The sequence below is a fragment of the Capronia epimyces genome (genome assembly GCF_000585565.1).
Source record: "Capronia epimyces CBS 606.96 chromosome Unknown aczIQ-supercont1.2, whole genome shotgun sequence".
NCBI classification, from domain to species: domain Eukaryota; kingdom Fungi; phylum Ascomycota; class Eurotiomycetes; order Chaetothyriales; family Herpotrichiellaceae; genus Capronia; species Capronia epimyces.
Window position 1 is genome coordinate 794,871 of NW_006912905.1, and position 19,537 is coordinate 814,407.

At 52.9% G+C, this 19,537-nt stretch overlaps 7 protein-coding genes across 7 annotated transcripts in view; 4 read left to right on the top strand and 3 right to left on the bottom strand.

The window, feature by feature from the left end:
- Positions 1-900: 900 nt before the first annotated feature.
- Positions 901-2,742, top strand: A1O3_02110 (uncharacterized protein; the record flags this gene model as incomplete). The annotated part of the gene is made up of 1 exon (XM_007732253.1): positions 901-2,742. One exon carries the CDS (start codon positions 901-903, stop codon positions 2,740-2,742), a length of 1,842 nt encoding a protein of 613 aa, XP_007730443.1.
- A 205-nt stretch (positions 2,743-2,947) lies between these two features.
- On the bottom strand, positions 2,948-3,844 carry A1O3_02111 (uncharacterized protein; the record flags this gene model as incomplete). The annotated part of the gene is made up of 1 exon (XM_007732254.1): positions 2,948-3,844. One exon carries the CDS (start codon positions 3,842-3,844, stop codon positions 2,948-2,950), a length of 897 nt encoding a protein of 298 aa, XP_007730444.1.
- A 772-nt stretch (positions 3,845-4,616) lies between these two features.
- On the top strand, positions 4,617-8,523 carry A1O3_02112 (uncharacterized protein; the record flags this gene model as incomplete). Its single annotated transcript, XM_007732255.1, has 2 exons — positions 4,617-8,231; positions 8,284-8,523. 2 exons carry the CDS (start codon positions 4,617-4,619, stop codon positions 8,521-8,523), a joined length of 3,855 nt encoding a protein of 1,284 aa, XP_007730445.1.
- Positions 8,524-9,358: 835 nt separating this feature from the next.
- A1O3_02113 (40S ribosomal protein S12) lies at positions 9,359-9,858 on the top strand (the record flags this gene model as incomplete). Its single annotated transcript, XM_007732256.1, has 2 exons — positions 9,359-9,383; positions 9,518-9,858. The coding sequence occupies 2 exons, from the start codon at positions 9,359-9,361 to the stop codon at positions 9,856-9,858; spliced, it is 366 nt and encodes a 121-aa protein (XP_007730446.1).
- Positions 9,859-11,102: 1,244 nt separating this feature from the next.
- Positions 11,103-12,435, bottom strand: A1O3_02114 (uncharacterized protein; the record flags this gene model as incomplete). The annotated part of the gene is made up of 2 exons (XM_007732257.1): positions 11,103-11,947; positions 12,018-12,435. The coding sequence occupies 2 exons, from the start codon at positions 12,433-12,435 to the stop codon at positions 11,103-11,105; spliced, it is 1,263 nt and encodes a 420-aa protein (XP_007730447.1).
- Positions 12,436-16,149: 3,714 nt separating this feature from the next.
- A1O3_02115 (uncharacterized protein) lies at positions 16,150-17,874 on the top strand (the record flags this gene model as incomplete). The annotated part of the gene is made up of 1 exon (XM_007732258.1): positions 16,150-17,874. One exon carries the CDS (start codon positions 16,150-16,152, stop codon positions 17,872-17,874), a length of 1,725 nt encoding a protein of 574 aa, XP_007730448.1.
- A 964-nt stretch (positions 17,875-18,838) lies between these two features.
- The window catches only part of A1O3_02116 (uncharacterized protein), a gene marked incomplete at both ends in the record, with an annotated part of 3,623 nt that continues 2,924 nt past the window's right edge, over positions 18,839-19,537 (bottom strand). The window contains one exon of the mRNA XM_007732259.1: positions 18,839-19,502. Coding sequence (XP_007730449.1) covers positions 18,839-19,502 — 664 coding nt within the window. The remainder of the gene's footprint in view (positions 19,503-19,537) is intronic.

A 19,537-nucleotide genomic window follows, 5' to 3' on the forward strand; every position in this document is an offset into this window, starting at 1 on the left:
CACACACACCAGGAAATGGGTGGCTTGGATCAACACACACACACACTCTCTCTCTCTCTCTCGCGGGCGATCACAGTCAAGTCGATCCAACTCGTACCTTTGCACCGGTTCTATCATCTGCAGGTGGCTTGGGTTGCCGCCGAATCCTATAATAATAGTACGACGGCCGGACCGGACCAGTTTTGTTGAGAAAGACCATGTCGATCGCCATGTAAAACAGATGGTTATGCACGTTTGCTCTTCGACTAAACATGTGGCGTCAACTAGTTCCAGACCATCTGTAAATTCATTCCTGCGTGGCTCTAGCAGATAACATAGCTGGCTGCCTGATATGCAGAAGCAGCTTGTCGTCACCCGCGTCTTGGGTTACAAGGGCATCCCCATCCAGTCATCAACCAGGCACCTGCCAGGCCCTGTTGTCTTTGGGCCCATATTGCTGCGCAATGAGTCTTAGAACTTTTGATGTCCCCCAATCACAACTGTCTTGATGCATGTCTGCCTTGTGTTCTCCGTAAATCTTGGACAAACTGCGGGTGCGTACTTAGGACATGACATGGATTCACTCCCTAGACTGGTCATCCGGTCATAGGGGACATCCTAACGGCAACATAAGCGGTCAGAGTCCTAGCTAAATAGATGAAGGATACTGGTGTGAACCGGGTCTAGGCACGACGTGCATACGTCCTGCTTCACTTCTGGGCTTGATGGTTGTTTGTCTGCCAGAACACACAGTCGCCTTGCAAATCGAGAAGACGCTGTGTTCACCCTCGCGGATTGCCTGGCGTTGACCGTTCTGTTTGTGAGACGGCCAGCGAGAATATTATTTGAGAAGTTGATCCTCAATACTTTCATCCTATCTGTTGAGTCCTTGGAGTGAAGAGAGTCCCTCATCTTGCCACCATGGATATCCAACGAGTGCGCCGTAATAGTGCTTTCCCAAGTACAAGTGGCCTCGTGGATCTCCCCGAATACATCATTAGCACCTTTTTCCCAGCAGCGCGACCTTTGCTCGAGACCCATCCTCAACTCTTTCGTTTCCTCGGGGTCTTATTGGCCTTGTGGTACTTTGGACCACTCGCCCGCCTGCAATCGCTATGGTCTCGAATCTCGTCCCTCATTGTTGCCACGGTCAACGTCTCGTCCGAAGAAGACCTCTTTGCCTATCTGACCTCATACATTGCGGACCGCAAGACCTTACGAGCCGACCAGTCTCTCACTGCTAGCTCAAACCCGCCGCAAGAAAGTAGAAGGCGGCATCGTCATGACCCGGACATCGAAGAGTCTGGGCGCCGCAATAACGAAGACCCCAAGATCAGGTATGAGCAGGGTCAAGGCATGCAGCTATTCGTGTACAAGAGGCGTTTGTTCTACATCACCAGACAGTACGGTGATGGGCATACCTACTTTGGGAACCGATACAAGCGGATCGAAATCATGAGCGTGTCGTGTCTCGGCCGCTCCACCGCCCCGATCAAGGAACTCATTGAGCACATTTACTACCTGAACAAGGATAAGGAACGCACATTGACCATTATCCGCCGCCCCTATACCGGCGGCTATGGCAGTCGCTTGACCTGGTCAAGACTCACGTCCAAACCTCGCCGTGCTCTCGACACCGTCATCCTCGACGCCGCTCAGAAAGAGCAAGTCTTGGCCGATGTCGAGGAATACATGGACGAAGCCACCATGAGCTTCTACGCAAATCATGGTATTCCCTATCGGCGAGGCTACCTATTTCATGGACCGCCAGGAGTAGGAAAGACATCCTTCGCTCTGGCTCTCGCTTCCAAGTTCAACCTGGACGTATACAATCTAACTTTGCTGGACCACGATCTCACTGACTCTGACTTGATCTCGCTTCTGAACCAGCTACCTGGCCGCTCTCTCTTACTGCTCGAAGACATCGATACCGCCGGTCTCAATCGTAAATCAAAGTCCACAGCTGCCCGCCGAAATGGATTGCGGCGCCGAATGAGGATGCCCCAGGGTGCGGTGGCGAACAACAAGAAATCTGACGATGCTCTGGACAGCGACGACGACACGGGAACTACTACGAGCCGCGTCACGCTCAGCGGGTTGTTGAACGCCATTGACGGTGTCGCTGCGCCCGAAGGACATGTTCTTATCATGACGACGAATAAGCCTTTCGATCTCGAAGAGGCCCTTGTTCGAGCCGGCCGAATCAGCGTCCGTGTTGCATTCAAAAACGCGACAAAGGTTCAAGCTGAAGAGATCTTCCTCCGCATGTATGTCGACATGCCAAGTGCGAAAAGCTCACGGGAGAAGAAACTCGTGGAGGGGGTGGAAGGAGATGCAGGACCTCCAGAAAGCAAGACTACCGAGCAACTTCATTCAATAGCCAAAGAGTTCGCGGCCAAGATCCCCGACTACGACTTCTCGCCCGCCGACTTGCAAGACTACTTGCTTGTCCACAAGAAGAGCCCGGACCACGCTCTTGAAAACTTGCCTCGCTGGATGGAAGAGACATACCAGGAGCGACAACGCAAGGAAGATGAGAGAGAGGCCGACAAGGAGTTGGAGAGGGAGGTAATTCGAGAGAAGCGTCAGCAGTTCAGAGAAGAGATCAAAGCTGCCGTCAAGGAGACGGCTGAGGACGAGCACCAGGTGGATGCACAGGACCAGGCACAAGATAAGTCAGAGGAGCTCGCTGGAAGTAACTCGGTCCAGGCAGATGACAAAGGTATCGCAAACTCTGGGGGAGATGAAGACAAGTCCGCCTGAGGTCGGTGGGCTCGTGCTCTCTCTTCCGCGGGACAGGTGTTGTATGCATCGTCAGGTTGGCGTTGAGGAAAAGATGGTGCACTTTCACATGAAGATCAGCATGAATAAAGGTGCACCCACACAGGCGATACGATGAATGGCTCATGGTTGACCCAGTCGTAGGTTGTAGTCAATCGATAGATTCGTGAAACCCGATAAAGCACATCTACCAGAGCCCGGGAATCATGCGCCATCTTCGCCGGATATCCTCCTTTCTTTCGGGGAACTTGTCCATCATCCAACTCCTTGTTCCATCCGCGGTGACACCCAGGTTTACTGCAACGAATATCAGAGCGCAAAAGAGCGTCCAATTGACGAAGCTGGTCCTCCCATGTCCTTGAGGTGCACCAAGCACTGCCAGTGCCAGGTAAATCCCGCATTCGGCGGTGTAGTGCGGCGCAACGATGGACCGGAAAGCCTCCACATCAGGCAGGGTGTACTTCTTCAGGCGGGCCAGATAGCCATGGTAACTATGTTGCTTGTATGACGCGTAGACGAACAACAGGGTGCACGTGAGGACTCTGGGAGCCCACAGACTCTGCCAATAGCCCTCGTGCCCATGTAGAGTGGTGTTTGCCGAGCCAAGATGTTCAGCCCAGATGGCAATGTTTGTGACCACGTAGAAGGCGAAGCCGATCGCATAATGGCCGATCCACATCCGGGACTGGCCTGGTCGAGTCAAAACCACACATTCGAGCAGTCTTCGACAGCCCTGGAGGAGCATCAACGCCGAACAAAAGCTGGGGATCTCAAGTACTGCCTCCGTCCTTCTGTCACCAAAAGTGTACATGCAACATAGTGATGACACCACGGAGACAACATAGAAATGAGTGAACCATGAGTGTGGCACTTTGAGACTTGCAACGAAGTCAAGCAATTGTATCCCTAAAGGTGGCTTCTTTGTGTCTCGTGTTCTTGCATCGTCTGAAGCATGGTCTCGGGCCCCGTATGCGAGGAAACGGTCTCTCAACGAAGGGGTCGAGCGCACGGTCAGGATGGCGATGCCGCTAAGAAGATAAAATCCTCTAATCGCCCAAACGAGTGGCCCAAGCATTTCTCGCATGACTGGTCGACGGATCGGCTGCTGAAAAAGATCCGGCGGGTTATCCGCAAGATTCACAACCACGCCAGGACTGGTCTGGCTTGTTGTTTCATTCTCTAGTTCCCGCCTCAGAAGAAGCTTGGGACGGGAGCGAGATGCAAGGCCATCTGTGACTTGACAGCGGCCGGTGCAGCGAGATTTAAAGACGAGAGTAAGATTAGTTGGGCGCAGATCAAATCAGCTGGGATGCAGGGGCTGGGCAGTGGGCACTGGGCAGGGAACGGGCGCCCTCCTCTGCACGTGACCTTGGCCCGCTGGCCTCCAAACTTGGCCAACCCGAATCGTTAGTCCCATCTCGATGTTCGTTTTGGCTTGTGCTTCGCCTCGATGATGTGGTAAAGCCATCGAAAAAGACCTGTTAGAAGACCAACTCCATCTCTTGCAAGTTCCTGCGCCATCCCACTACCCCGTCCTCCATTATCAGAAAGTGTGCAGCGCAGGAGACGAGCGTCCGCCAGCATCAACCGTTCAACTGCACCAACAGCCGCCTCCTCACCGCCCAACCAGGCTGGCCTCACCAGTCCCAGCCACCTACTCCATCCACGATCGTCCTTCCTCGTCCAAAACGGCGGACAATAATGAACAGAGACATCATGAGGAAGAGGTGGACGCTTCGATGAACGATCCAGTCCGCTCTCGCGGGTCCCAGGATGCAACCACAGTAGACAAGAGGACCGTCCAGGCACCCACTCATGGACCGGCGAGTCCAGCCGTAACTTCAAAAATCCAAGCCATGACTTCCGAACGTGGGCTTGTCGAGGGCAATGGTGATAAGGCCGTGCCTGAACTCGTGGGTGGTGAGGCAGAGGGGGATTCAGAGGCAGAGACGCTGATTCAGTCGCCGGAAAAGCAAAGAACCACCGCCGATAACGCGTCCGTCGCTGGGTCTGCGAATGTCACTCAGCCTAAGGCTGATGACTTGTCGGGCGAAGCAGTGGCGACCGATGCCGACTTCCAATCCAGAAAGCGCAAACGCAGTAGTGGCGATGAACGAGATGAAACACCCTCTTCTGTCTTCAGTCGTCGCAGCTCACCGTTGTCATCGCCTCAAGTACGGACGCATTCAGCAGATACTGATTCAGACGTATCGGGTCATATTATATCACGGAGATCGAAGCCCGCAACGGGGAAGGCTGAAGATAGTACCGCTCGTTTGGATGATGTTGATGAAAACCAGGCTCGAAGACGCCGCCCAAGTGATATTTTACCCACAATAAGCAAGCATCGGCCAAAGAACAGCGGCGCTGGGGATCCCGGATCTTCTGAACGACGTGAGACAAGGTCTGCGACGTACCCTCGACACTCTTCACCTGAGCGTTCTGCTTCACCTCGTCCCCCGGTGAAGAGGGAACACAGGCGCGGCGTGTCAACGCAGTTCACTCTTGGCGATGTCGAGAGGAAAAAGCGCGGGCGTCCTCCCGCACTTCAAACCAGGAGGAGTGGTTCGGCCGATCATCGTGCACTTTCAGTGACTTCGGAAGATTCGGACTCGCCGCCACGATTAAGGCCTGCACTGCATAAATTTCCATCAACAGACCATGACACGATGTCGCCAGCCAAAGCAGCAGCGGCGGCAGCTGCGGCAGCTCCTGGGCCTCGCAAATGGCGTGATAAGAATGGGCGGACCTTCCTGTCGCGGGCTTGTAACAACAATGACCTCGCGATGGCGAAGATAAAGCTCGCGGAGAGACCTGAAGACTTGAACCAGGCGGACAATGCAGGAAACACACCGCTCCAAATCGCGGCCTTGGAGGGTTTTACCGAAATTGTCAAGTTCTTGTTGGCAAACAAATGTGAAGTCAACACAAGGAATATCGACAAAGAAACACCACTAATTGACGCCGTCGAAAATGGTCACGTTCAGGTTGTCAAACTCTTACTCGAACATGGCGCAAATCCGCGACTGGGCAACGCTAAGGGCGATGAACCATACGAACTTGTGCCACAAGACGATGAAAATTATGAAGAGGTCAGGAGACTTCTCGCTGAGGCGAAAGAGAAGCAAATCAACCAACAAAGCCCAAAAGAGCAGTTTGAGCCTCTGCGCGAGACGTCCTCCAAACCCACCTCAGCCGCAAGCCCCCGAGATTCACCACCCATCCTAGGTCCTAGAAGTCCTCCTGCATTGACGTCGCGACGGAGAACCGGTCGAAGTGAATCAACAAGGAACGATCTTCTCTGGCAAGCAAATACACAGGAAAACCTGACGCGTCTAGCTGCGAAGGGCGATGTTCAAGGAGTGGCGAACATCCTCAATATCTTACAAAAGGCGGAAACGGAGTCCTTGATAGCTGCAGCCAAGGCAGGCCACGAAGAGGTTTTGCAGTATCTTTTGGGCATGGGAGATCCTGAGTCAGATCCAGAACCGATTAGACACATCAAGCCCGGTTACAATACGCCAATGCTTGCGGCTATTGGTCGTGGCCACCCGGAAGTTGTCAAGCTCCTGGTCGAACAGTCAGGCTTCAATCCAACGAGGAGGCTTCTTAAGGGGAAGACTTACTTTGAGATCTCGGCGGAACGAAAGGGCGAGCAGTGGCAGAAGGAGTATGAGATTCTTAAGGCTGCATACAACAAGTACGCCGCTAGGAAGACTAGGAAAGCAAGCTCTCCACGGTTGACAAGAGATTCGGAAAGAGTGAAGTCTAAAGCCTACCGCCGTTCCCAGTCGCCAGTTTCCAGCAAGCTGCGAAAGTCCAGCTCATCCAGTCCGACTCTAACTCACAAGTCGCTCCCTAACAAATCGCCGCAATTCTCAAACAAGGAACGAGACCGCGAGATTGGCTCTGCAGACAGACTCGACCGACGAAGACACAGCACAACTAGGAAAGAAGCTGCTGATTTTTCGATGGCGGTTTCCTCCGATCAAGACCAAACCGTGTCTACGCCAAGAAAGGCACATCTTAAAAGAAGGAGTCAGAGTGATCTCCCTCAGCCTCCAACCTTGGATTCGGAGAATGGCCATCGTCGACGAAGATTAGTGACTGGAAAAGAGCATCGACGACGCACGAGCCTCGTGGCAGAAGGATCTTCAGACGATGAGAAGGCCAAGAAGCCTGTCAAGGCTGAGGGCAGACCAAGCACAGCGCTCAAACGAACGAGAGACAGCTTGTCTTCCGAATCTGCGGCGACCGAGGAAGGAGAAAATGGGCGAAGCACTGTCAAGAAACGCCGAACAGTGGTTGAAAACAGCACCGGGCAATGGCCTCTTGCTATGAGAAAGAGCAGTCAAACATCAAGCCCAACTCGGGAAAGAAAAGTCGCTAACCCTCGCCCTGAAGCGAACAACATGGAGTTCGAAAATCCCTTTTCTGGAGATACTGTAGAAGTTATGGAAATCGCCAGCCCTAGCCACCAGAGGAAGAGCTCTGTAACAGCTGGTTCCCAGACGGGTGCTGACAAATTCAGTGATCCGGTGAAGTCAGAAACTATCGAGGTTGACCCAACCGAGGCCGAGCTTAAGGCCCAAAGACAAGAGGAGGTACGCAAGGCAGAAGAAGCACGGCAAGCAGAGGCGGCGCGTAAGGCAGAAGAAGCCAGACAAGCAGAAGCGGCGCGCAAGGCAGAAGAAGCCAAACAAGCAGAAGCGGCGCGCAAGGCAGAAGAAGCCAGACAAGCAGAAGCGGCGCGAAAAGCAGAAGAAGCCAGACAAGCAGAAGTGGCGCGAAAGGCGGAGGAGGCAAGACAAAGAGCGGTAGCACAGCGATTGGAAGACGAGAGAATTGCCGCGGAGAGAGCTGCCGAGAAGGCTGCGGAACAACGACGATTGGCAGAAGAGCAAGAACGAGAACGCCGTAGAAAAGCCGAAGAGGAAGCTGCGGCACTGAGGAAAAAGGAGGAGGAAGAACGTCAAGAACGCATCAGACGGGAACTAGAGGAGCGTCAACGCCGGCAGGAGGAACAACTCCGTCAGCAACGCCTTGAGATGGAACGGCGCCGTAGGGAGGCGTTACCCATTGTGCTCAGCACAGCTGCCCTAATGATTGACAACAACGATCCGACAGTCAGGAGTGAGGCGTGGCTCAAGAAATTCTTGCCATTGTTCACCGTCCGAACGGCTCAGCTTGACCAGGAAGCCCCTCCGGCAACTCAGGCTGAGTTGTGGATACCTAACTTCCAAGTTGCAGGGCTTCTGGTGACAAAGGATCTTCATCTTCGCAGGTACACTTCTCTTGAAGTCCTGCCAGTAACCGCGGAGCAACGACAACGCTTGTGGCAAGTTTCGCGTGTTATGCTTTCCTACGAATACGAAACAAGTGGTTGGAACACCTCGATCCAAAAGGCCATTCAAAGAGAGGAGGAGGAGCGACCTAAGTTCATGGCTATGAAAGAACTTTTCTGGGTCAAGGTTCGTTCTACAAGTCCGTCCATGATCGATCAGAAATGCTAACTTAGCACAGCTCTCCGGCTTCGAAGATCAAATCCCCCGTCATCCTCACCTTGCGGGCTTGCGATTGAGGCAGCAACCGATCTCTCTGAGAACTCTCCCTCAGCAGATGCCAATGCCTACCGATGAAGGATCGCCCGTCGCTAATGGACAGTCATCACCTTTCTCAAGACCTTCGCCCAAGCTCACGAATGGCGTCAACAATTCGCAAGTGTCTCTCGTCACTGGTTACGGCAACGGATTCACTCGTTAAAGTATTGTACTTTTCGGTTTCACGAATTGCGTGGTGAAGGAGGATCTCATGACTGTCGATGAAGATGACTTGCTTGGAAAGCGTGGCACAAGACCGATTATGTTAGATTCGTATGTCACTATTGTAGATATCGATCTGGTCACGACCGCCATGAGCTCTTCATGCGGGTCACACCAGCTCTGTGCGGATGCCGCACACTCGAATGAAAAGAGTCAATGAATTAAATTCTGTTCTACTGGATATCACCTCGAACTCGTTTTCTGACAATTATCCCTATTACCAGTAATTATTAGTAGTATAGAAGTTCCACCTGCGTAGCTTCTTAAAGGTGGTGAGGGCTCCTGAGGCGACCGAGGCTGGCACGTGACTGCGGTTGACAATATGCCAAGACGGCGCACAAATCTCCACTTGGCAGCGAAATTCAGTCCCCGGGCTCAATCTGTCTCTTTGCTCTTTCATGGTTTGTATAACCAACATATCAATTCATTCCCTACCAGTGACTCTTTGAGGATCATCCGACATTGTTGATATCTTGTACTTGCCATACAAGTAACGATTCGCCAAAATGGTACGTTTTCATATCCTACATCGATAGGGAACTGTCGGATCTCGAGGTCAGGTCTGGTCAGGATCACAGGCGCAGTCCTTGCGAGTTTTGATCGCACCCGACCCGAATGATTTTACTTTCCTATCGAGTCTGCGATGAGACAAATGCAGTTCTCCCTTTGCTGACGCCATTTCTCTGCCACAGTCGGACGGAGAAGAGCCCACTTCCCCCGTTCCCCAAGCCGATGAGGTCGAAGTCTCTGGCGACGCCGGCGCGTCGTCCGGATCCATGTCTGTGCTTGACGCTTTGAAAGGTGCGACTTTCCCCCATCCCCACGCAGAGAGAGAAAGAAGGCCTCCCAAAATCCATTCGAGATTGGGTTTGGTCAGAAATCAAGCGAAAAACAAGGACAACTGGACTCTAACAATAGTCATTTGTGGTATATAGGTGTCCTCAAAATCGCCCTGATCCACGACGGTCTGGCCCGTGGCTTGCGCGAAGCCTCCAAGGCCCTCGACCGGCGCCAGGCGCACATGTGCGTGCTCAACGAAGCGTGCGAGGAGGAGGCGTACAAGAAGCTCGTCATCGCCCTGTGCTCGGAACACAAGATCCCGCTGATCAAGGTCCCCGACGGCAAGCTGTTGGGCGAATGGGCCGGTCTGTGTGTCCTGGACCGCGAGGGCAATGCCCGCAAGGTCGTCAACTGCTCCTGTGTCGTCGTCAAGGACTGGGGTGAGGAGAGCCAGGAGCGCAACGTCCTGTTGAACTACTTCCAGACTGAGCAGTAGACCCCTGGTGCCTAGTTGCTGGTTGCTGGTTGCTGTCGTCTGTGCACGGCTTCCCCGCCCCTTGTGATGGATGGAGAACCGGAGTACAAGAGATCAAGACAAGAGAGAGGTACTGGCAATAGAGACACGGACTCGGACTCGGCACATTTTATTTTTGGTTGTACCACGAGGATGAAATGTGGTCTGGGTAGTAGTGGAAGGCAGCACAGCTCTGCGAAAAGAAAAGAAAAGCAAGACTTTCGCACCGGTACCTGCACCTGCATCGGCCCCGGCACCGACAACTGGCATTGCAATGCATTTGCACAACACAAGACTGTATGGCATGGCATGGCATGGGCCCGGCGTTGCTTGGTGCGGCATAATAACGGGATAAGGATCCTGGAAGAGAAAAAAAAAGGAGCCCCCCCAAAAACTCGAGACAAATTACTGTGGCATGCGCACAAAATGGAAATCAAGTCGCCTCAAAACAAGATGTGTTTTCGCAGTGTGTTTCGTAGTGTGTTTCACTGTGTGTTTTTGCTGTGTGTTTTCCCTGTGTGTTTTCCAGTGTGCTTTCGCAGTGTTTTTTCCGCTTCCACTCCTACGTTCTTCTTAACACTTCAACGCCATTTGATTCAAGCTTGACGTTTGACTGGTCTAAGGTCGAATCGGTCGAACTTGCGGTCTGTCACCTCCGCTCCGTCCTTTGCCGTGCTGAAAGGCAAGGCCTGATTAGGTAGGTATGCAAACCGTAGGATCAATGTAAGTCAAGTAAAACGTAAAAGGTGAAGAGCAAAAGCAAAGCAACAGCACAGTGTCTACATCATGCAAAGCAAGCTGATTGATTTCTCTCCAGCTTGCCAATTCGGACCTGAATACCTGAATACCAATAGTGGTGCATGTAGACTCTACTGGGTGCACGTAACGTGTATAACGACCAAATATGTGGAAGTTCGTAGATAGATCAACAACCAACTCGTCAGGTAAGCGAGGTTGGTGTTCGATGCGCGGCGTGGAGGTCAATGTAGACTGGGATATTATTGCTTATATTGTATTCCGTATTCCTTGACGTGAACTGTGTACAGCATTGATAGCTTTGAGACCGTAATTTCGTGCGTCGTCAGAATTAGACAAAACGATGGACAACAAATCCAAGCGACAATACAGACAGGCAGATTTCTGCAATGAGCGGCGTCCTTAAAGTTGATTCAGCGTCAGCGGATTGTGGCCCACGATCACCATCGATCCTCCTCTTGCTTCTCATATCACACCACCCCGGCACTTTCGGTCCCTTCCATACCTGGACCTCCTGGACCCGCTGCACTCTCTTGCATCTTCCTGATCCTTCTCTTTGCGGACCCAAACCCATCAATTCCTTTCTCCTGATTCTCGCCGAGCCAGGCCTTGGACGCTTCACCCATGACACCCTTTCCAAAGTAGTAAACGAAATGACCGACCATAATGAGTGTAAACGCAATGGGGTATAGGTAATGCACGTGCAAATGGAAGACTTTGATGCCAATGATGACACCCCAGAAATTGCTCGTCAACAAGGAAATATTCTGGAAGGCGGCGCTGGCAAATCGGTACAGAATCGGCACCAAGGTGTAAAAAATCGTAAGGATCAGTGTATAGCCTGTGAGATAGCCACCGACCTTTGCGTTCCAGTGAGCTGTCTGGAATGAGTGGCGATCAAAGATGGCAGCTTGCACGCCGTTGATGAACATGGCCCAGAAGCCAAGTTGACCGATGACTTCATACAAAGGCCGACCCGACACAAACCACTCTTCGTAGACGTTGCAGAGCCCGTATGCGGTGGCTCCAACAAGAGCAAAGAGGTCACCTTTCAATTGGTGCCCGGAGGAGACACTATAGCTATTGGAACCGGTGATGTGGTCAGAGGCAAGCAGGATACCCATGCCGCCAATGCAGATCAGAATTCCCAGGATCTGAGCCCAGTGGTAGCGGACCTTCAGGAAAAGGAAGGAGAGGACGACCACGACGACGATGGCCCAGAAATTAATCAATTGGGCAGAAAGAATAGTGGTGTATTCGTAAGCAAGGACGGTGAAGTAGTTTCCTTGGACGTCGAAAAAGGCGAGAATGATATCTGCTCGGCGTTAGTTTTAGGACGAGGACGGGGACGGATTCCCGCGGGCGGACAAAGATATGAGACATACACCTCCATCCATCTCGCCATAACAGCCGAGTCCATTTCCGGAACCCATATTTGTAGATCGTGTAGCTCGTGTAGATGATATTGAGCAGCACGTAGTTGAACAGAGACTGGAAAGCCGGGATGCTAGTCCCGGCGTACCCCAGGAGCGAGGTCAAGGTGTTTGTGCCGGTGATGCAGATAGACAGAACCTGACCCAGAATCAAGATGAACCAGAAATCCCGTGTCTTGAAGAATGCCAATTGGGTACGCCATGACCTCCTCTTCTTCTCTTGTTCAGCCTGTTCGGCGGTTGCGTCGATGACCTCGGGGCTGCCATGTTGCAACGTCGCTTCGGCACTCGATCCGGAGGTGCCAGACTTAGGATCGAAGTCGATACTGGTGGCCCGAATGGCGCTGTCGATATCTTTGGCGTCGCTCATTGTGACGTAATACAGCGGTCTAACAGTCTTGCTGTCAAAAGGTAGCGGGAAGTGATAAAGGTGGTGAGGTTGGAGCTTTAGGGCGATTAGCGAGCGCAAAACTCCAGAAGTCGCTCACTGTGGAAGGGGACAAAGAGTCTGTGAAGGAAGATGAAGAGGAAGAAAGAAGCGAAGACATTTTGCAAACTTGACGATGTCGCATTGGCTTCTGGTCCAAGGCTGGCCATTCGAGTTGGTCGAGTTTGGTGGATCGAATGAGTGGCCGACTTGAGGTGGGCAAGTGGGTGAGTGGCGGGCGCCGGCCAACGACCGCCACCTGCAAAAAAAATCTACCACCTTCTTATCGATAGCGATAGCGAGATAAGCACGTGATGAGGGCTCAGGAGGGCAGGAGGGGAAGACACGTCATCACGTGGCATGGGGATGCTGGCACTGTGACATCAATGACAAGTCCTCCGTACAATTACAAGCACCTCTGCCACAACATCAACTTGAGCATGATATCTAAATTACCAGCCACCCGAGGTACTGTCTGCGCAACGCCCGACTCACGGTAGGTCATCGCCCACTGGGCCAAACTTCAACATGCTCAACGCTTTCAAAATGTGGCCGCCGTTTGGCACAAGAAGTTTCAAGCGCCCAACAGTCTCCCACGCCCCAATGACTTGTCAGAAAAAATGTCATACCCAGATTTGCCCCGAGTCGAGAAGAGCTTGCTGAGGCTGGACTCGATGGTTGGGCGGGTATCGTCGAAATGTTGGGCCCAAATGTGTCATGCGCATGCTCTTGGTCAACCCTTTACGGAGGAAAGCTCTTCACTTCTGGAGATGGCTACTCACGCGTACCATCGGTCGGCCACTTGGCCCGGCAACCACCCTTCGTCGACCAACAAAAGTCCCAGGAAAGCTGTTCGGGCAACTTTGCGAAGTTCGATTTGTTGTGAAAGCCTAAAAAGAGGTTGCAAAAATTCCCGTCGGTCTCGGAAGACTGACGAAGTTTCAACACTATAAAAGCTGAGGGCCTCGGATAGGGTGAGGGCCTCGGATAGGTTTTGGTTGTTGGCCTATTGCGCTTTGCGCTCAGATTGTAACAAGGGTTTTATCTCCTCTTTGGCGTGAGTTGGGGATACCAACACACCCAATTGTTGACACCTCGTGTTCTTAACAGTTGAAACACGGCGAAGAAGAATGATGAGCTTTCTGTACGGTAAAATCCGGCAGTTTCTGACTTCGGGGTTGTGGCATCCAAGGCTGTGAGCGGATCGAAGGTGATAGAGCAGCATGACGACCGAGTGCAGATGGAGTTCATGCGATCCCTGCAATGTGTGCCATGTTAGCAGAGTCCGGGTTGAAGTGGTGTTCTGCTCACCATCACCACACAAGCGGGCCCTTGACGGCTGAGGATGCTGCAACGTCCAGTCCAAGCTGGAAGGCAAGCATAGTATGTGGGCAGGAAGACAGAGATGGTATGCAAGGAGAGCTGAGTGTGTTGCGGATGGTGGAAGAAGATGAGAGAGAGCAGATCCAGAGAGGACGGAAAACAGCTCTTTTTATCTACTCTACACTGCTACATTGGCAGGTACGTTCACCTTGACGAGGAAACTGCACTTACTACAGATGTTGAACTATCGAGCAATACATCGAATACTTTGAAGGAAGGAAGAAGCAACGGTGACCCCGGACACGGGTTGAGCGCCTCGAAGAGAGCAGACACTCCCTTCCCACATGGGCAAGGTGAGACGCGACACTACTATTGGAGAAGGACCACAGCGCATGAAAGCCACGACGAGGAAAGGACACAGCAGACAGCTACCTGGTACACGATCGTGTGGTCATCAGGCAACTGACCTTGGTAATTGCAATATCCCTCCATGATCGAGCCTGAAATTGATGCTTTACAATGAATGGAAAGAGGACACTACAAGGTGGGATTGCTACACGTGAGTATCATACTGGGCTTACCACACAAGAAGCAAGGCTGCAAGCCGAGGTCGGGCACGACGCATGACAACCAAGCCAAACGACTTGTCGGGCTGGTCTGGGTCTCCGAGTTGCGACAGATGGAAATACCGTGTCGCAAACTTCCATCGTCGGATCGACTGAGTGCAGCGAGATTGACCATACTGCTTGAGTCTGTCATGGACCGACCGTTACCGGAATATTGGACGGGAAGACAAAGACCGGATTTCGCCTTTTAGTGGCTGTTGCAATGTGCATTCCGATCTAAGAGATGATGTAAGGAGTATATCACGACAAAATGCAGCCACCTCTCAGAAATGCTTCTGGTTTGACATGGTCACAGAAGTCGAATGCTAACGTTGCAAATGGAGCACTTGTGTCAGGCTGTATTAGGTGTGAGATCTGAATGACCTCGAGACTGGAGACTGGCACGTTGGTCACCGTCCTCTCACAGCCTTGTCCTACCAGGTTCTCCTGGTAGTATGTACTACGTACTGTAAGCATGGTGTGTGGCACCTGGGACAACTATGTACTCCGTATTATTTGCTACACGGTAACCACATGTAGAGAGCGAGACTGAAGGTCGGAGTATAGTATGCTGTGTGCTGTAGTGTCTGTGTCTGCGTACACGCCTGTGGTTTTGTTGCAGCGATGGAAGATGGAAGCGCCTAATCAATACGTACCGCATTTAGCCACACAGTCAACCAACACCTTGTGCCTGCGCCTGCACGAGCACCAACACCAACACCAACGTCCACGTGGTGAAGGATGGCACTGCAGCAGCCTTGCCGGCAACAAGCCAATATCTGTATCCGTACTCCGACTCGGTATTTGTGCATGCTGTTATCATTCCCATTCATTATTGTTGACGTACAGACTGCACAGTCCAATCCCCCCAAGCGAAGCGGATTCGCCTGCTGATCAGCTCGGTATTGGCAGCGCCAAAATGCTCTCGGCAGCGTCAGGGGCCTTAATCTCGTGGGTTGATTGGCGTGTTGGCTCCAGGCCCAAGACATCCAAGAGGCGGCTCAGGCTCCGATGTGACGCCCTTGAACCCCGGACGCCTACCCTGGCCAGGCCCAAGACCAGCTAGGCAAGGATGAGGCCTCACTAATGCAAGCCCAGGAGCCACCAGCCCCAGGGTCCCTCAAAAGGAGGCTGCCTCTGCGCACTGGAAAGGGAGAGGGCCGAGCTCGGGGCTTGGGCCCAAAGAAAAAGTTGCAGCTAGGCGGGTGAAAATATCTACGGAGATACAGTACCAAGAACACCCCAAGACTGAGGACGGACGTGTTATCTTTTAGTGTCTCTTGTGCCCACGGGCAGACTCAAGAAGACCGAGGCTGGCCAAGCATGGAGTGATTGATCCTTTCCATCACCTCATCCGCTACAAAACCGCCCTGACCTTTCCTCATACTCCATACTCCATACACATACTGTTCTCCCATCCTTCTCTGGACGTCTGGTTGGTACTTTTGGCGTCGCTACCGCTACCGCTTGCCGCTGCCGGTTCCTGGCTTCAACAGATTTTGAGTTTTAGGCCCTGAAACCTTGAGCGTCTAGGCTGGTCCCGGCGCTGAGCGTCTGTCTCTATTTGTTGCTTGCAGGAGTGGTTGCTCGTGCTCGTATCCCAGAGCTGGTTCTCATCCTGTCACTCGCCCTCGTGCCCTGTCACACGCCACCTTGGTGTTCTGTGGCGTTCTGAGCCCGACCCCTTCTTTGTCGGCTAATAATCAGGCTTCCCTGTCATGCTGCCAGCATGAAACCCGAAGACGATCAGCACCCCCTGGAACCCCTGATCATCAACCACTTGAAGGAGGCGCCGGATTCCGCCTCGGGCGCCAATGCCAGTCATGCCAATAATGACGACCATGTGCATGTCACGGTCGAGAACAACCAGCTCTCTCTTCGACAGGCTCCGCGACGCATTCTTTTCAAGACTCTGTCCCTGATGCGGCCAGGCCATGCATCTCGGATAGGCAAGCGCATCGCCTACTGCTTCGTACCTCAACTCTTGCGATCCAACATCTGGGACGACGCTGCGCCCAAGCCGAAGCATTTCTCGACCAGCTACCTCAATGGCCTACGAGGCATCACCTCGGTCAAAGTCTTCACCTTTCATTACACCTTTGCCTTCAGCGACTTCGGCTTTCAGCCCTGGGGCACCGACGACCGCCATCGGTACTTTCTCGAGCTCCCCATCATCCGCTACTTCTACGCGGGCTTCACCGCCCATATTTTCTTCGGCCTTGCCGGCTACTTGACCACCTTGCGGCTCTTTCAGTTGATCGACAAGCATGACCAGGCTTCTCGCTCTCAGGTGCTGGTCAATGTCTCGGGCGCTCTGTTCCGTCGCGCCTTCAGGCTCTACCTGCCGACGTTGATTGTCACTCTGATCACGGCGCACTACATCTACTTTGGCCTGTACGAGTCCAATCGACCCTTCCTGCTCGACCATGCCAAACTCTTCCCCGGAGAGTGGAACGAGCCGAAGCCGGAACAGTTTGCCACCTACTACGGACAGCTGCACAATTGGGCGCGAGAAATGTTCGACCTGACCAACATTTTCGCCCCGGGCGCTGTCTACCCGTACCATGACCAGCACCTATGGTCCATCCTGGCGGAAATGAAAGGCTCGTTGTTCCTGTATGTCGTCGTGATTGCCACGGCCCAATGCCACCGACAGATCCGATTGATAAGCTTGTGCGTCATGACCGTCATGTTCTTCCTCTGGAATCATTGGGAAATCTGGGTCTACCTTCTAGGTGCCATCGTCGCCCAGATCGACCTCTTCCTGACCGAACGGGAGCAAGATAGAAAAATGACGCTCACTCCAGACCGGCTCCCACCGTCTCCGCCTCGCTCTCCGGCGCCGGAGGAGAAACGAGCGGAGACATGGGACGGCTCCGACTCCAGCTCCAGCCCGCGCCGGTTTTTTCGGTCTTTGGCTTCGATATCCATTTTCCGGAATTTCCATTCCATCCTGCGCGCATTCGGCTTCATAGTGGCCTTCTACCTTCTGTCCTATCCTATCGACGGGTCCCGAGACTATGCACCAGGATATATGACGCTCAACCGGTTGATCCCAGAGTGGATGGACCGTAAGGACAAGTTCTACCCGAACTTCGGGACGGCGCTGCTCCTGCTCCTGCTAGCCCGCTCCGACCCTGTCAAGTCGACGTGGCGACGCATCCTGAATAGCGACATCCCGCAATACCTGGGTAGGATCAGTTTCGCCCTCTACCTCGTCCACGGGCCTCTGCTTCACGCGGTCGGATACATGATCCCCCACCGTATATGGTGGTCTATGGGCACTGAGGGCGTCGACACTACCAACGGGCCCTGGATTTTCGCCATCCTCGTCGGCTGGTCCATCAGCTTGGCCGTCTCGTTGTGGGCGGCCGATGTGTGGACCCGCGAGGTGGAAAGCCGATGCGTCAAGGCGGTCAAGAAACTCGAGGAGCTGTGTTTTGTGAAGAAATAATAATGTTGGTACAGTTGTAATTCCAATCCATGAGAGAGAGGAGGAAAATATGAATGTGAAGCAAATCATGCCGCATGGGGAAGGGAAGAAATTTGGATATAAATCAGTTCATGTGGCGATGGGCGGAGGACGGTGAACAGCGCACCGGCTGCACAAATCACCTATCACATATACATATCACGGAACGCATATCACAGATCTGGTCGACAACCTACTACTGCGACCGGGTTATGAGCGTTTAGCGATGGAGAATTGGCGTTTGGGTTTCGAGTTTCGGGTTTCGAGTTTCGGGTTTCGGGTTTCGGGTTTCGAGTCTACCTTGGATGAGGGGGTGAACGATGGAACTATGGGCCGGCACATGTTTGTCATATACATATATATACATATCGTGCATGATAGATGTTGGGCATGACTACTATACTTGTACTGTATGAGTGATAGTGACAGTGATGCGGGATTAATATTGTGTACAGCTGTACAGCAAGAACAATGAAGATAGCCTAGGGTATGGCAAGAATAGATTTAGATCTACTGTAATTACCGAATACCGAGGAGAGTGTTTAGAAAATGAGATGAAGACTTGATTCTGCAACATTGGACGAATGGGATGGCAGGTTCCATGTCATGACTAGATGTCGTGTAGATATAGAGGTAGATGTCGTGTAGATATAGAGGTAGATGTCGTGTCGATATAGAGGTAGATGTCGTGTCGATGTCGATGTAGTGTCGATGTCGACGTAGTTTCGATGTCGAGGTAGATGTCGTGTCGATATAGAGGTAGATGTCGATGTAGTGTAGATGTCGATGTAGTGTCGATGTCGACGTAGTTTCGATGTCGATGTAGATGTCGATGTCGATATCCGACCAGACGAACCCTAACCCTAACCCTAACCCTAATCAGACCAGACCAGACCAGACGCTCTATCTAGCCCCTAACTCTCATCCAACACACCACGTAGCACCCTCAACCAACACACCACGTAACACTCCCATCCAACCTCCAATCGCACTTGACCCGAGAATACCGGCCATCGAGCAACAGATCGCGTTCCGCGCGGTCCTGGTCCTCCCGCATGCGCTGCTCGTCCAGCTCCGGAACAGGAATACCAACCTGGCCCCACATGTCGCTATTGATGCCGGCGGCGAAGGCGGACGACGACGTGCGGATCTCGTACATGTAGACCTGGCCGACGAGGGATGCGTAGATGATTGGGTTGGGTTGATTTTGGGGCTGATTCTGATTTTGGTTCTGGTGTTGATTCTGCGTTTGACTCTGCTTTTGGTTATTGATGGCAAACTCCCTCGTCGCCACCATCACCCCATACTGCGCCCCCTCCGAATAGATCAGGCCCCATTTCCCCGGCGGCCGATACCCATAGTTGGCTCTCCAGCGGTCGGTCCAGTCGTGGGCTGGGTCGGCGTCCAGGCGCAATTGTTGGTCAGGATCGGCCCAGAACCGGGGGTGGCTGCGACAGTTGGCGCCGCGGGGGACGGGGCAGAGGACGTATGAGACAGCGTCGATTCGGAGGATCATGCATTTCTTGATGGTGCCGGTGGTGCCTCTGCCGGTGGTGGTGGTGGTGGTGCTGCCTGTGCTGCTGGTAGTGGTGCTGCTGCTGTCGATGGTGCTGTCTGTGGTGGTGGTGGTGGTGCTGCCTGTGCT